The 17681-nt window shown below is 39.4% G+C and overlaps 1 protein-coding gene across 1 annotated transcript in view; it reads left to right on the top strand.

Moving 5' to 3' along the window:
• The first annotated feature begins 204 nt into the window (after positions 1 to 204).
• The window catches only part of EFHB (EF-hand domain family member B), a 53848-nt gene continuing 36371 nt past the window's right edge, over positions 205 to 17681 (top strand). The window contains exon 1 of the mRNA XM_047737788.1: positions 205 to 1681. Coding sequence (XP_047593744.1) covers positions 866 to 1681 — 816 coding nt within the window. The 5' untranslated portion in view covers positions 205 to 865. The remainder of the gene's footprint in view (positions 1682 to 17681) is intronic.

Here is a 17681-nt window from a genome sequence, read left to right as displayed (position 1 = left end):
CCTCTGTCCCTCACCCTTCTCTCACACACACTCTCTCTCAAATAGATATTTAAAAAAAAAAAAAAAAAAAAACCCGTGCTTAAAACGAGTTTGAGTTTGCCACAGTATTTTAAAAAGTCAGTATGCATTATTGTGTAACACATCTCAAACTTTATTTAAATGTTATTTAAAGCCTGGTTATTAAAGTGTGAATGTTCTCAAAGACTTTGTTTCTGTACCGCAGGTACCAAATATAATAACAGAATTCAAGGTAGTTCTTTAGGCTAAAAGAACTACATGCAGTATGCATGTTCTTGCATAACGAAGGACCTAAAATTAATGGTCACCACCAGAAAAATGGCTACTTATTCTCTGTTCTCCAGTAAAATTAATAGGCAAATGGCCAGGAGGTGGCCCGTGGCTAAACCCATCCTAGGGAGAGTGAGTTGCTTGCAAAACGGAAGAGAAGTTGGTGAGCATTTTCTCTAGTGCCCAAGACCATATCCTTCAAGTTTTCTTGCCCCCCAGATCTAGTAAGGAAGGAGGAAGAAAAGAGAAGAGAGGGAGGGAAGAGAAAGAAAAAGAGGGAGAGAAAGGAGAGGGAGAGAAACGGACCGAGACAGAGTGGGAGATATGGGTAGGGACCAGCCTGATGAAACAATTGAGCGACAAGCCACGCCCCTGTTTCCTAGGTAACCCAGTAAACAGACCTTCATCTGCTTCTCGTCTGTGAACTCCTCTAGGTGTAAATTGGTAGGCAGGAAGCTGTGGGCAGGGAGTCCGAGTGGAGATCTGTTCTTTCGTGAGAGTGGGATTCCCTAAAGGGTTGGGGTACCCCAAGGGCTTAGGAACTTCCATTGAGCCAGGTGCAGCTTTCCCCTTAGAGATGAGTGCAGCTGGAGGAATGAGGGTGTCTGAGAGGAAATGTCCCCAGAGTATGGAGGTTGGTCTCACAGACGAAGGAAAGGATGACTCAGGAGAGAGGGGGGTCCTCATGGGAACAAAATCTCCCACGGAGTTAGGGTTCAGAGTGGGATTAGGAAAAGATTCCTCATGTAGGGAGAGCCTCCTGGATAGTAATAAATTTGAGGAGAGGATAGCATCACCAGAAACAAAATCTCCATTGAGCAAGGAGCTTGAAATGAAATTAAAAATACAGAATCTTTCTAGGACCCTCCCGGAAAAGAGTAATTTAGGAGTCTATGGGGTCTCAGCCTCCCAGGAAACAAAATCTTCTCTAGGTATGTTACCAGGAAGAATGGGCTTAGAAAATGACTGTCTTCTGGCAGGGTGTTCTGGAAGGATGATACAGCCTCACTTGGGCATGGTATGCGAAAGTCCACAGGCTCTAGGGAGCAGGAGAGGTTCTGTGGCTGGTTCCTATGGAGGGGTAAGGGCTTCACTGGGGAAGCAGCCTACTTTGGATATAGAACCTAGACAGGAACTGGGAAAAGAGACCTGTGTGGTGATCAAGCCCAGTGCAGAGATGAAGCCTCCTGTGGAGGTGGACACTGGTCTACCCAAACTAGAAGAGCCAGGGCCCCAAATAGGCTTGGTGATAGAACCTTCTGAGAGCCAGTTTGCCCAACAACCTGAAGAGAGAAAGGAGGCTGAAAACACTGAGCCAGGAATAGAACCTCCAGATCGCATCAGACCCATATACTCTGGGAAATTTTTTGATCGGATGCCTTGCTGGCCAACTGTAAGTGTTTTTTTTCTAGTGCTTTCCCTAAGAACTCTGTATATCCATGTCTTTATCAAGATGATAAACTGATGAGACGTGTTTGGATTCACGGAGTCAAATTGCAAAGATTTCGCTGAGCTGCTGATAATTCCTTGTTCCATTGGATTCTTTCAAGCTTTCACTTTGATATTTTCTCATTCTTTGCCTCCCTTCCTAGATGTCAGCTTTGTTTTCTGTGTGTACCGTACCGATGGTTTCTCCTGACTTCTCCTGCCTTTCTCCTTTGACCTTCATTTTATTGATCAATCTGCATTTCCTCAACACTTTCACCAAGATACATGTTGTATCCTAATAGTCATAAAATGAAAGAAAAAAAATTCCCCCATTGATTATATATTCTGTGATTATTTATTCTTCCAGCAAAGACTTGTGGTGGTAGTAGCCATTTTGCTGGATACAAGAAAATATACAACAAAAACCACATTATCCATACACTCTAGGTTTAGACACTCATTCTAATGTTAGAGACTGATAACTGAACAAATGTTATATAGGTTTCCAAATGAGTAGAAAACAAATTTGATTCTTCCTTAATAGATATATACTCTAAGCACAGAGCTCAGTGGAAAGATTGGGCAACTCTGAAGGAGATGGGAAGGCTTTGCAGAGCAAGTAATATTTGAGCTAATTTAGAAATATTTGAGCTCAGGGCACCTGGGTGACTCAGTGGGTTAAGCCTCTGCCTTTGGCTCAGGTCATGATCTCAGGGTCCTGGGATTAGCCCCGCATCGGGCTCTCTGCTCAGCGGGGAGCCTGCTTCCCACCCCCCCTCTGCCTGCTGCTCTGTGTACTTGTGATCTCTCTTCCTCTATCAAATAAATAAAATCTTAAAAAAAAAGAAATATTTGAGCTCATTTGAACTAATTTGTTGGATGGAAAAAAAGATTTGAGCACTTGGCAAAGAAAGGCAGAGAACATGACCAAAGTTTCTTGTATCTGAGAATTATAAGCAACTCTTTTTATTCAGCATGGTGTTAAGAGATACAGATGAAAATGAAATATGTGGAAGAAATCTAAACATCCAGAACAATGGAAACAGAAGCAATGGTGGATAAAATTTGCCTTTTGGAAAGATAAATTTGATATCAGCAGTAATGGTGGACTCGAAGGGGGTAATATTGGATGACAGGAAAAAGTTAGAAGGCTTTATCAAAGTAATTATGGATGAAAATTCATGTAGAGTTAGGATAGAGAGGAAAGTGCAATTTTGAAGGCTTTGTAGATGATATTGTTAAAAATTGCCATCCAGGGACATCTGGGTGGTTCAGTTGATTAAACCTCCAACTCCTGATCTCAGTTCAAGCGTCCATCTCAGGGTTTTGTGTTTAAGCCCTGTGTTGGGCTCTGTAGTTGGTGTGGAGCCTACAGAAGGAGAAGGAGAAGGAGGAAAAGAAGGAGGAAAAGAAGGAGAAGGAGGAGAAAAGGAAGAAGAGGAAAAAAATCTTTAAAAATAAAATAAAATAAAATAAATAAATAAAGTTCTTAAAAAGGAAAAAAAAAAAAAAAAGAATTGCCTTCCGGTTGTTGTTCTATGTGGTGAAAGAAAGGAAAGCTAGGAAAGCTGATGGATGACTTAGGGATTTCTAGTTTGATAATGATCTCTTCTGGTTTGGTGGCAAATGAATATCTGGTGTTAGCCATCCTGAATTTGAAATATCTGCAAGATATCAGATGAAGAATCCAAGGTTATGGTTAGTAATGTGAGACATTTGGAGCCATGGGTAGGATAGGAGAAGAATCTAGGCAAGAACCTTGGGAAACACATTTATGCAGTGGTCAAAGAAAGAATTGTCAATTAGGTGAGCTTTTGAGGAGTGGGTCTTTACCTTATTTATTGTGCAGCTTCATGGCATATCATAATGCCTGGCATATAGTGGTCATTTAGTAAATATATGATGAAAGAAGGCAGGATGATTAAATTGGAGAATGAACAGAAGAAAAAAGTGAGTCCAAGAGGGTGGTATTGAGGAACATTAAAGAAGCATCCTTGGGACACCTGGGTGGCTCAGTGGGAAGATTGGGCAACTCTGTTTGAAGGAGATGGGAAGACTTTGCAGAGCAAGTAATATTTGAGCTAATTTAGAAATATTTGAGCTCAGGGCACCTGGGTGGCTCAGTGGGTTAAGCCTCTGCCTTTGGCTCAGGTCATGATCTCAGGATCCTGGGATCGAGTCCCGCATCGGGTTCCCTGCTCAGCAGGGAGCCTGCTTCCCCTCTCCCTCTGCTGCTCCCCCCACTTGTGCTCTCTCTCCTTCTCTCACTCTCTGTCAAATAAAGTCTTAAAAAAAAAAAAAGAAGCATCCTTGAGGTATTCTGAGAATAAAAGACTCCACACAATGCAATTGTGACAATGCAATTCTGCTGAAAGTGGTCAGAGGGATTCTGCAGAATTTTTTCTATGTCTGCAGACTTTTTGTTCCCCTTGGGACTCAGAGTGTTCTTTTGTCTTTGACCCACTTTGCTTTTTGGTTCTCTTATTGGATTTCCCCAGCCACACTCTTTCACTTGACCACGCCTGCTTCTTCTTTCTGGATTGGTTCCACAGTCTATGGCTTCAGACCTGATCTCACACATGGGCAGATACCAGCTTCTAGTTTCCAACAGAGGCAATTCTAAACCTGTGCTTCCTCTTCCTCTCACATCCTTCTTTCTATGTGTGATAGGACAGGGTAGACAGTTTCAAGGAGAAAGTGACTAGCAGTATTAAAACACCTGTGATAGGGTAAAGAGGATACAGATTAATTAGCTTTGGACATTAAGGAAATTAGCAACGTTGGTAGAATGGCATAATGGAGAGAGAATTCAGATTCCAATATACTGAAGAGTGAACAGGAAATTCAAATTGGAGAAAATTATTGTGAATTTTGTTTTTTCCTTAAGAAGTGTGACAGTGAAAAGAAGGGAGTAAAGACTCCACTCAGGAATTTATTTATTTAGTTAATGAATCAGTAGAGAAGTTTAAGATAATACACAGGAAATAATGGGTGGAACCAGATCCTAGATAAACAGGAGGAAATGAAACTAGGATACAAGTCAAGAGAAGTCAAGATTAGTGTGGACTAGAAATAATAATTTTAATATTTAAATATCCATTTTTACTATAAAACAAAAATAATAGTATTTTAGAAAACAGGAATGAAAACACCCAGAATCTTATTACCCTCACACAATGCCTACCAGTATTCTGCGGCATTCACATGAATGTTTATTAGCAGTTTACCATATCAACATCACTACTCATGGAGCTTTGCAGGTATAAATTCTTTGGCTGTCATAATGAAACTATGAGACAGCTGCTATTATTAAATTCCATTTTACAGATGTGGAAACTGAGGCAAATTAGATAATTTGGCGAAGGTCATATAGCTAGGAAGTGGTAGTCCCAGGATTTGAAGTCACAACTTCAGACTCAAGAGTCTGAATTCTTGACTACATTTCTTGTGACACTTTTTTCCAAATGTGTTTTTAGGTAGTTGTGATGCCAAACATACAAATTGTTTTTCTTGGTTTTTCAATAATTATCATTTAATACATCTTCAGTGTTAATACAGAGACCTTAAAAGATCTTTTAATGCTAAAAAACAGTATTTCTTTAAGCTAATATATGATTTTTAAGCTAATTTTCTCTCATGTTGGACATTAGATTTTTTCCAGATTTTTCTATAAAAATAGCCTGTGAACATCTTTATGTATATATCTTTTTATATGTCTTGGAATATTTCCTTAGGGGTAGAGTTTCAGCAGAAGCCAAAGGATGGATCTTTTTCTAGTTACTGTTGCCAAATCCCTTTCTAAAAGATTGTTCCACTGAATTTTAAAAATTAATAATGATTTGTAAGGCATTGTTTTAATTCACATTTATTGGATTTGTGATGAGACTGAAAATTGTTCCATAAGTTTGTTTTCATTGTTATTCTTGTATCTGGTCATCTTGGTCAACTCCTGTTTGTCTTAATTGCTTCTCATTGTGAAGTGAACTCAAGGGGTTTGCTGCTTGGGGTACATCAAATTGAGCACAACCCAAGGAAATATTGAAAGCAAAGAACTTTTTATTGTTACAAGAAAGAAGACAGGGAAATAGCTCTCAAAGCACTGTCTCCCTATGGGGTTAGTATAGGAAGCTTTTATTCAGTGTATTGGGGGTGGGGACAGGGAATTTGCATATGCACTTTTGGTTTAATTGCACATGCCTCACATGTAAACGTGCTAGTGCATACATTGTATGTTCAAAAAATGACAGAAACTCTGCTCATAGGAAGGGAACTTATATTATAATGAACTAAAGGTATCCTTAGGACAACTCAGGGGGTTTCTGCACAGGTCTTCACTTCCATCCAGTTCAGCTCAAACTGGCTCAAGGTGTTACCATGCAGGACACACATAGCAAGGGGCTAGCTGGCAAAACACCTAGTTAAGCATCTTCTTGGCTGGAACTGTTGGTTCTGCAAAACAAAACACATTCCTTTCCCGCTTTTGTCCCTTCCCCTCCTCCCTTCTGCTGATAGTTTTCAAACCTCTTATTTGCGTCCTACCTAACAATTATTTCTTGCGTCCTGCCTAACAATTATTTCTTTTGGATTTCCTAGGTAGGCAATCATATCGATACTTTCTTTCCTTCTTCAGTATGTACACCTCCTATCTCTATTTCCCATCTCATTGCATGCTTATGACCAATAATGCAATATTGAAAGTGAGGTCTCTTTTCAAATTTTAATGGGAATGATTTTTATGTTTCTTTTTTCTTTTCTTTTCTTTTTTTTTTTTTTTTAGATTTTATTCATTTATTTGTCAGAGAGAGAGGGAGAGAGAGCGAGCACAGGCAGACAGAATGGCAGGCAGAGGCAGAGGGAAGAGCAGGCTCCCTGCCGAGCAAGGAGCCCGATGTGGGACTCGATCCCAGAATGCTGGGATCATGACCTGAGCCGAAGGCAGCTGCTTAACCAACTGAGCCACCCAGGCGTCCCGATTTTTATGTTTCAATGTCAAGTATTATTTTTGCTGGAGATTTCTGATATAGCAAATTAAGGATACCTATATTCATTCCCAGTTTGCTAAAAATGTTTAAAAATTAGGAATGGAGTTTGAACCTTGAAGAACTTTTCCCCACATTTGCTGAAATATGTGTTTTCTAAATTAAAACCATTAATTTTCTAATAGCAAACCATCTTCATATTTTTGAGCTAAGTCCTACCTGGTTTTAATATATTATTATTCTAACATATTCCAGGATTTGATTTGCTCGTATTTTGCTAGCATTTTTGCGTCTATGATCCCATGTAAGATTGAACAGTAGTTTTCTTTTTGTACCATATTTCTTTGAGTTTGGTGTGAGAGTAATGCTGGTAAAAGGATTTGGGAAGCCTTCCCTATTTCCAGTTGTCTTTATGCTTGTAACTGTTTATCCATTATGTATACTACCTATTTCTTGGTAGGCTTGGTAGAATTCACATAGCTGAAAGGGGAAGGACAGGCGATCCCTCAACATCCTCACCAAGGGACGAGATGGTTACCTGGTTGGTGACCCTGAGTTCATACAGTCTTAACGAAGGAAGGAAGTGCATATGGATGAGTTCAAAACCCAGTTTCAAGCACATGACTGTGAGGAGTGTTCAGATGGAAATTCCTATTATGAAGAACCCACTAAAAATCCTTGAGGACAATTGCTTTGCATTAAGGTGTATTCAGGGAATTGGTGAGCTCATCTTAGAAGCCTTTCTGGTGTTGAGGGGAGGGGAGCAGACACATCTCATGGGAAGGACACTCATCCTGTTGTTGAAGTTGCTGCCCAAAGTTGGTGTTGAGCTGTATGTGAAGGTCTGCTCTGATGGATTTATGAGACCCCCATTAAGCCGTCTAGTCCCTAGTAAAACAGTCATTGGTGTAGTACAAGGACCTGTATTCAGGAAAAGTTTCCAAGAAATGGTGGCCTGTGGAGAGATTTTTAGAGTGTCCTTCAAGAACTAAAAATGTTCTGATAAAGAGAGGTCCTCTCTATGCAGCTCATAAAAGGGCTCTTGGCTCTTAGCACTCTGGTAGAGATCAAAATCTCTATAATGGTTATTTCTCCAAGACATCCTGAGACTGTCCCTTGATCACCATTAATGCACTGACTGTGACAGAAACATTGAGTTATTAGACAGAACTGAACCTTACAAAGTGCCTTGGTAAACGGTATTGAGCCCTGAGGTACAAAGGGGAAAAAGGAAGGAGAGGTTCAAATAAAGGTTAAAAAAACTACATTGTCTACAATGACTTGACAGTTTTTAGGCATTATAGCTACAAAAATGCCTGCTTTCAAGGAACTTAGAGACCATGGACCTGAGATTGACAAATGATTTTATAATATAAATGTCATGTGATGGGGATGCCTTATTTTTCCTATTCACTAAGTGTACCTCATAGCTATTTGCAGAAAATATTCATTTTGTCAGAATTTGCAAAGAACCAATGTCTGTAGAAATCTGAGAAATGGGTGGTTTCATTTGCATATATTTTCAGGGCCTTCTGAGCAGAAAGAAATTAATGTTATCACTCCTAACTTTTTCTCTAAGAAATTCAGAATTAGGGTTATCTCTGGGTAAAACAGAGTGATCTTGACCAAGGCCCAGTGGGAGAGATGGAACATTATGCTAGCCCACACTGAGTTTGGTAAGAGGAAAGTGGTGTGATGATTATGGGTCAGTGGGTCTTCAGTAGTTAAAAATGTCTTGTATCAATCTTCCTGAGTTGACCTGAATCTTGGGAACCAATCACATGAGATGGTCACTAAAAGCTGTAATAATGGGGACTGACTGGGGAGGTGGCCAAATGAGGCTGGACTGGTGTGATTAGGAACTGAGAAAGGGGGTGGCTGAGCGAGGAGTTGGTCAGTGCAGTTGGGAATTTGGTTACATACAGAAGGCTGAGATGTGGGTATATTGAGGACAATAGGAGCCAGGTTTCTCACTGAGAAAAAAGTTACCCTAATATGAAAAGGAGAAGGATAAAAGGAATCCTGTGTATTAGATTGTATTTGGATGTGTTGGTAGAACCTCGTGGTATGTGTCCATGTCCAAAGCCATATTTATGTATCTACATGTATTTAGCAAAATAGAATATTATAAAATTGATAAAGATGCTAGTATGTGGGGGAGTGTATATACACATACATTTCTTACTTCTGTCCTCTAAGAGGACCTAGAAGCAATGTTTATCTGGTAGCAATGAACACACCAAAACCAGATCTTGATTTTTTTTTTTTTTAAGATTTTATTTATTTGTCAGAGACAGAAGGAGAGAGAGCGAGCAAGCACAGGCAGACAGAGAGGCAGGCAGAGGCAGAGGGAGAAGCAGGCTCCCTGCCAAGCAAGGAGCCCGAGGTGGTACTCGATCCCAGGACCCTGGGATCATGACCTGAACCGAAGGCAGCCACTTAACCAACTGAGCCACCCAGGCGTCCCCAGATCTTGATTTTTTAATACCATTCTGTATTAAAAGGAATCAGGACTCTGGAGGAATGGCTGACTCTGGGGTTGGTGCTCTATAATATGATCTTGGAACACTTTAAGAGCCAAAAACTAAGAAAATTCTCAAAGAATAATTCAAATGTGTTAAAGGGGCACAGAAATAAGCTTGAAAGAGCTCTAAGTAGACCAAACTGTTATATTTGGGGCATTGAATAAAATTGCCATTGAGTTAAATAGACATCCATGAGCCCAGACACATGTAAATACATGAATGATTGAATAAATAGCAAGAAAACTTCCTTGTAGTATAATGCCAATTAATAAAAGTGGATGGAATGTTAGAATTAGAACGTCACCATTTGGCAATCATCTCATAGTTGTGATGATTTAGGCAAGAATCATCAATGGATATTAAATAGTAGGTGAAAGTTTGGTGAGGAACTAGATATTTACATGAATAATTATTAATTACAAAGGAAACATAACTTTATAGAAGAGAAACCTAGCAGGCATCACCTTCATTTAGTAACGAAAGTTAACATTATCAGTAATAGGACAGATTAACAGTGTGTCCTCCCTGACAGAAGAATACAGCAATGTTTCTGTGATATCCAAGACAAAAATGTATAACTTTAATCATAAAAAAACACTAGTAACCTAAACGGAGGGACATTTTATAAAAAATTGGCCTGTCCTCAAAAAATGTCAGGGTCGTGAAGGACAAGGAAACATTAGGAACTGTTCCTAACTGACGGAGACAAAAGAGACATGGCAACTAAATGCTATTCAGGTGTGGTGGCTATGGAGGTGCCTGGCTCCTACGTCCCTTCAAGAGGACCTGCTGTGGGGAGCATGGCCAACTGATAGCTTCTTCCTGCTGCCCCCATGAAGCTGTTGCCACACTGATGCTCCCAGTGATTGAACATGACAGGGATCCTAGGACTGGACGGATTTCTTTAATGGGAAACTTAGTCTCAGAAACCACTCATTGGGCTGGCCAAAATTTTCTCAGAACTGTGAGGTAGTCTGAAGCTCTTCTTCCTCCTCCTCCTTCTTTTTAAATATTTATTTATTTGAGAGAGAGTGAGCGTGCACACACGAGTGTGTGAGCTTGGAGAGAAATGGAGGGAGAGGGAGAGAAAGAGAATCCTAAGCAGACCACTGGGCCAGACGCGGGGCTTGATCCCAAGACCCTGAGCAAAAATCAAGAGTAGGTCACTCAGCCAGCTGAGCCACTCAGGTGCCCTTCATGCTCTTCCTTCTTAACACTTCCTTCTCTCTCTCCTTTCAGGGGTATCCTAGTCTGAAAGTTCTCCCTACTCACTCCTCCCCTGTTATCTTTCATAGGTGTTTTCCCTAATAAATCTCTTATATGCCTAACCATAGTATCTGCTGCTCAGAGGAACCAAACAATCACACTGTACTCTTGGGTTTGTTCCTTTTGTTATAAAGGACAATATTGGAGCAACTGGTGATATTTGAATGGTGTCTGTAAATTAGATACTAATGTTATATCAGTGCTAATTTTTTGATTTTTGATGCCTGTAATGGTTTTTTTTTTTTAAAGATAATAAACCATAACAAAAAGTAAAATAGAGAAGAGAGACAACAGTTAAGAAATTCCAGTCAACTTTAGGGACACCTGGGTGGCAGAAATGGTTAAGCAGCTGCCTTTGACTCAGATCATGACTCAGTCATGATCCCAGGGTCCTGGGATCGCGTCCCATGTTGGGCTCCCTACTCAGCGGGGAGTCTGCTTCTCCCTCTCCCTCTGCCCCTCCTTGTGTGTGCGATTTCTCTCTCTCTTTCTGACAAATAAATAAATAAAATATGAAGAAAAAAAGAAATTTCAATAAACTTTAGAAAAGAAGCAATGGATATATGACAACTGATTTTGTAGCACGGAAGAAAATGAAATTTGAGGGAAATCAGGTGGTAATTTCTACCATGTATGACCTAGTTTGCCTGGAATAATCCCTGAGAAGCTCAGGCCTTGGAAGAAAGTGTAGTAAAGCTTGGATCTGTAAGTCAAGATTAGTTGAGTGTTCATATTCAGCACAGTTCGGTTTCTAGGTCCACTTTTCCATCCTATGCTGTCCTGACTCCCTACCTCTCCACACCAAATCTGATTCCCTCCCTTCCAACAAATCTGTGGATTTATTTTCTCAAAACAGTTTTTAATGTCAAAGATGCCAAGGCCAAGGGAAGTCATGGGTATAGGTCCATGCTGAAAATGGAATAATATTTCTTAAAGATTTTATTTATTTATGACAGAAGGCAGAGAGGCAGGTGGCAGGGGGCGCTGTGGGGGAGGGGAGCAGGCTCCTTGCTGAGCAGAGAGTCCCATGCGGGGCTAGATCCCAGGACCCTGGGATCATGACCAGAGCCAAAGGCAGAGGCTTAACCCACTGAGCCACCCAAGCACCCCCAAATGGGACATTAATAAGTCAAAGTGTACTTTCTGTAATGCGGTTTCCCTAGCTTCTTCTCCCAGTGGGCCCCAGGAGGGCCAACAGCGAGGAGGAAAGCCAGCCCTCTCACCAGTAGGCAGTGCATAGAGGCAGTGGAGGATCATGAGTAAGAGGAGAGATTTGAAAGCCAGCCTGCTTTGGTTCAAGTATCTGCCAGTATATTAAGTAGTATAATTCTGCCACTCAGCCTCTCTGTGCCTCATTTGCACACCTACTTTGTGGAAATCATTGAGTACCAAATGAATTAATACATATAAAATATACATGCAAATAAATACATATAAAACACTTAGAACAATGTCCAGCACATTGCTATGTGGTCTGTAATTATCAGCTATTATTACCATTATTACTATTCTCTGGAAGTTCTGAATATTCTAGAGGGAAAAAAATGATACTGGGGATTCCACCAAAATAAAGGCTGTCTCATCATCTGATCACCTTATAGGAAAACCTAAGACTCAACAAATCCTGCAACACACACACAGAGCTACTAATCATCTTTGTGGTGGTTAACTTTTTAATATAATGATCAGACTTAAGCTTGAAAGCAAGGGGCCAAAACAAGGTAATAGAAAACACGCAAACACAGAGGGAACAGAAGAAAATGTAAACAAAAGAGATTACTTGAGAGATAAAGGATGTTGCATCCATACAATGAGATGGCAACTTTTAAAAGGACAGAACTTTAAATAAAATCTTAAAAAAAAAAAAAAGGACAGAACTTTTCAGAACTAAATATAGTCTAACTAAAAATTCAATGTAATCTGGAGGATTAAAAAAAAGGCATTTCCCAGACATTAAGACGAAGATTAGAAATATTCAGATACATTTGATTAAAAGTAGGTCCAGAAGCAGGGGCGCCTGGGTGGCTCAGTTGTTGGGCATCTGCCTTAGGCTCAGGTCATGATCCCAGGGTCCTGGGATTGGGCCCTACGTCTGGCTCCCTGCTTGGCGGGGAAACCTGTTTCTCACTCTCCCACTCCCCCTGCTTGTGTTCCCTTTCTTGCTGTCTCTCTCTTTGTCAAATAAATAAATCTTTAAAAACAACAATAACAAAGAATTAGGTACAGAAAGAGAGAATAGATAAAATGAAGTAGAGAAAGTTATCAAGGAAATACAGCAAAATTTCTTTGAATTTAGGATACAAATAAAGATTACAAGGAGTTAATTCCAAATGAAGGGAAGAGAACCCATAGCATGCATCATTGTTATAAAATTTCTGAAAACTGGGGATACAGAGATGATTCTAAATACTTCCACATGGAAAAAAAAAGTCACACACAATGGAACAAAATTCAGAACTGCATTAGACTTTGTGTTTTTTAATGTCTGCTTTTTTTTTTTTTTAAGATTTTATTTATTTGACACAGAGAGAGCATAAGCAGGCAGAGTGGCAGGCAGAGGGAGAGAGAGCAGCAGGCTCCCTGCCAAGCAAGGAGCCTGATGTGGGACTTGATCCCAGGATCCCGGGATCATGACCTGAGCCGAAGGCAGCTACTTAACTGACTGAGCCACCCAAGGTCCCAGAACTGCATTAGACTTCTAAACAGCAAGACCACCTCTTTTTTTTTTTTTTTTTTAATTCCAAGTAATGTCTTCACCCAGCCCACTGTAGGCCTTGAACTCAGAATCCCAAGATCAAGAGTTGCATGCTATGCTAATCGAGCCCACTTGGTGTCCCAGAACACCTTTTTTTTTTTTTTTTTTTTTAAAGATTTTAGTTATTTGACAAGCTGGTGGAGCAACAGGCAGAGGGAGGGGAGAAGAAGGCTCCATGCTGAGCAGAGAGCCTGATGTGGGCGCTGATCTCAAGACCCTGGGATCATGACCTGATTCTGAGCTGAAGGCGATATTTAATTGACTGAGCCATCAGGTGCCCCCCATACCACCTCTTAAGGGCCATTGGGTAATGCCTTCAAAATTGAGAAAATTATTTGCTACTTTGTGTTTTATACCTAGCCAGACTATTAACCAAACATAAGGATAGAATAAAGATATTTTCAGGAATCTGTTAAAAAATTCAACTGAATAAATTGGAAGATCTAATGGGCTTTTTGCAGCAGGTCATGAACCAATCAGCATCCCCTTTAGGAAGTGGAAAATAGCTCCGAGGAGCTGTACAAAATGGAAGGTTTTTATAAGCAGAAGGGGGTGGGGACAAGGAAGTCATTAATAGAGAAGATTATTACTGGCAAGGTCACCTTTCTTTGGGAAAGGGTGGAGTCTATCAAGCAGATGACCTTAATAATGTTCAGGAAATTCCAGAGTGAATGATTTAAAATTCCATTCCTGGGACTGGCTGAGACTGCAATTAGGTTAGATATCAAGTCCTAGTTTGCTGACATGGGGCTAAACAGAAGTGGCTCCATTTTGAGACCATTTTTTTGTTTTGTTTTGTTTTTTTACAGATGGAATCAGAAGTTGACTTTTCATGCATTCTTTCTTGGGAAATGACTAAAGAAATTACTTCAGTGAAATGGGGGTATACACCCAAAAGAGTAATAGTTGGGTTTTAGGGAATGGGCAATTTAGCTCTGAAGAATGGCAAAAGAAAAATTCCCAGGACAAGAGCTGTGCTCCAGACCTAAAAGCAACCAGCTAAGATTAAACCAGGAGGAGGAAGGGTTATAGGAGTTTATTAAAAAACAAACAAACAAAAGTACTCTGGAAATTTGACAGATCAGTTGGAGCATTTGGAAAATTTTAGAAATAGACATGTTAACAAAACAAATGCAAAGACTATGACTAGGAAAAAATAATATAACATGATATAATATAATATATATAATATACCTTCTTGGTTCAAGAGTGAACAGTTATGATAATATAAACACCATTGGCTTTATTAAAAAGTATAATGTACCCATATTAAGGATGAGAGAAGGGAAGTAGTGGTGGTGGAAGAGAGCTACAACCTTCTCCACCATAAAAGGGTAGCAGTTATCTGAAATTAATCTGTTTTTTTTTTTGATTATCTGAAAGTAATCAACATATAACAGTATAAGGGTTTAGAAACATGAAGATAAATATCAGAAGAAATGGCTGAAAGTATAGAAGACAGCTGGCCCTAGAAAGTAGAACTAGGTACAAATGGAGGAGAGAAATGCCATTTTTTATTACAACCCTTTGATTTTTGAGCAAAGAACATGTATTACTTAGACAAAAGTTAATTTTGAAAGAAAGAAAGAAAAAGAAAGAAAGGAAGGAAAGAAAGAGAAAGAAAATAATAACAGGCTTTCATTTTTCTAGTGCTTTTGAACCAGATGTCATCCTCTCTGTATCTGTAATTATGTATAAATGTTTGACTTGAACCTGGGGGTGCATGGGCTTATCCTTCTGGGTGATAGGTGCGAAAACAATACTATATGGAGGTAAGTGATAATTCAGGTGGGGAGTCCTTTCTGCAGGAACCCCAAAGATGTAGATAAATATTTCTTGTAAAACAGTTTCTTTTATCTTCCTTGGGTTTGAGACTTTATCTACCTCTCTCTCTCTCCCCTTAGAAAAATCTACCAGTAATTGTTAAAGTATTTATTCCAGGCTGGCCTTAGTTATATTGTGCGGCATTAATGTAAGTTTGAACCCAAGAGTTAAGGGTGCAGCACCTCTTTCTCTAAAATCAATCTGTGGTCGAGATATAGTAACTGGAAGAAATCTTTAAGAGAAAGAGGACAAGATTTATGTGATTGAAAACCCATTGTCTTGCCTATATGGAGATTTTTCTTTGTTTACCAACCTTGGAAAATATGACTTTTATTTTTATAAATGAGGTCAATAGTAGAAACACTGAGAAAAATGAAACTCCAGCTGGGGTTTCCTATATGACTTTGCATGCAAGGTTGGTTTCGTGTCACAGATAAATAAAACCTCCAAGGTCAAATTAGTGGAAAATCACTAAATGATCCTTCCTTTCGAGATTTAAATGTACATTACTAATCCAGCATTTCTCAAGTTTTTGCCAGCAGAGTTAAAAAAAAAATATATATATATATCCATTAATTATAAGTGTCCATGGGATTAAAATTTGGGAAACACAGTGCTAAGGAGCTCTACTCATCCCTGGCAGTGCAAGAAGAGGTCCCTGCTAGGAGTTCACAGTATGAGAGAGTGTGTTTTTTGTCTTGTTGGCGGGTAGGGTTACACTTAATGTTTGGTTACATATCTTGGCTGGATTCTGATACCCCCTGTGGCTACAAAAAGTCTCCAGGAAGATAATTTTTCTTCTCAGGTTAGGGTGGTCCTTAGGATCACTCTAAGCCGCCTTTTAGATTTCAGGAAGTAAAACTTAAGGTGACCATTAGAGCTGCTCCTAAATTCTGTCTTGGGTCTGGATGTACTTGATTATCATTTTTTTTTAAAGATTTTATTTATTTATTTGACAGAGAGAGATCACAAGTAGACGGAGAGGCAGGCAGAGAGAGAGAGAGAGGGAAGCAGGCTCCCCACTGAGCAGAGAGCCCGATGCGGGACTCGATCCCAGGACCCTGAGATCATGACCTGAGCCGAAGGCAGCGGCTTAACCCACTGAGCCACCCAGGTGCCCCTTGATTATCATTTTTAGTTTCTAGTGCTCTTGCTGCTGTTTTTCTTCTAGTTGATGTTGGTTATAGACTTTTTGGTCATTTTATTGCTTTCTTTTGCTTTATAAAAGAGCAATACATAGTAATAAAATATTGAGAATAGTACAACCAAAATAAGTCACTTGTAATCTCACCTCTCAAGCAGAATACAACTAGTAATTTTTTGTCTATGTATTCTGTATGTACTGCTGCATATAGAGGTGTGATTCTGTGTATTTGTATCATGCAAATTTACATCTTTGTTTTAATTCCCATTTTGTCATGAACATTTTTATACCATTCAAAATTATTTATATACATCATTTTAAATGATTCTACAATAGTATATCAATTGAAGATACTGTAATTTATTTATTTGTCTATTATATTTAGTGTGTTTAATTTATGTCTATATAGATAAAACACAATTTCATTGTTTGCCACTTAGTGGACCAGAATGAAAAATGACACAACAAACTTTCACCAAACTTGGAGAGTATGTTTGGAATAGCTAGATTCAAAGTGTAGGCTTTGAAGAAAAAAAAACATATTTATGTTGTGGGGCTTGGTAGAGAAACTATAGGGGAGGAAAAATAATTTTCTCTCTATTCTTCTGTGTTCTTGGCTGAAACCCTCTGTTATAAAAGACAGATTAGCAAGAGTAAAACAAACAGAAGTTTTAAAATATATATACCTCATGAATATATGGAATATACCCAGAAAGACTGACTAACTCCCCGAGATGGCCCAAGCCACCTCCTTAAATACCATCTTAAGTTAAAGACAAAAGAAAGATGTTGGGCCAAAGGGAAGTCAAGTTTTGGGGAGTTGCCAGGAGAATGCTGGTAAACAAGGGTAAAATTTGTTATGCAGATTTAAGTCAGCTTTCACCATTGAAAGGACTGGAGACTTAGAGTCATTCTTTTCTTCCTGGTACAGAGAGGAAGATAACTTTACAAATAATTTCCTTTGTAAAATGTAAATATCCCTTATGAAAGGGTAACTTCTACTCTTGTTTTTAGCACTTCTTTCTCATCTGCTGTTTCTTAGAATAATCAGCTTGCAATAATCTTTATTCTGCTACCCTTCATACCTCAAATTGGTGAATAGGCCTTTGAGAACAACTGAAATCAAAAAAGATCCATGACTGAGGTGGGCTGAGGGAGAGTTGTCAGACATATTATGACACTCTAGATAGAAATCAGACATAATGGCTTCCATTTTTGTGTCTCCAGTCAAATGGCGTAAGGACATCTGATGTCCTGCTGATTTGTAGTCAAATTGCTTTCATGTGGGCAAGTCTGTGAGGAATTCTAAGGGCATTTCTGTCCAAAAAATGTTTACAATGATGAAAACCGAGATTCTCTACTGTCAAACATTTGGAAGGGAAGCCAGTGAGAGCCAAGTAGAATTACCCAACAGGCCACAGACTGATTGATCCGTCCATCAATCCATCCTTCTTTCTATCTCTCTATCACTC

This window comes from Lutra lutra, chromosome 1 (genome assembly GCF_902655055.1).
Source record: "Lutra lutra chromosome 1, mLutLut1.2, whole genome shotgun sequence".
Lineage (NCBI taxonomy): Eukaryota > Metazoa > Chordata > Mammalia > Carnivora > Mustelidae > Lutra > Lutra lutra.
Note: the sequence above shows the minus strand (reverse complement) of the source record. Positions and strands in the feature narration are given on the sequence as shown.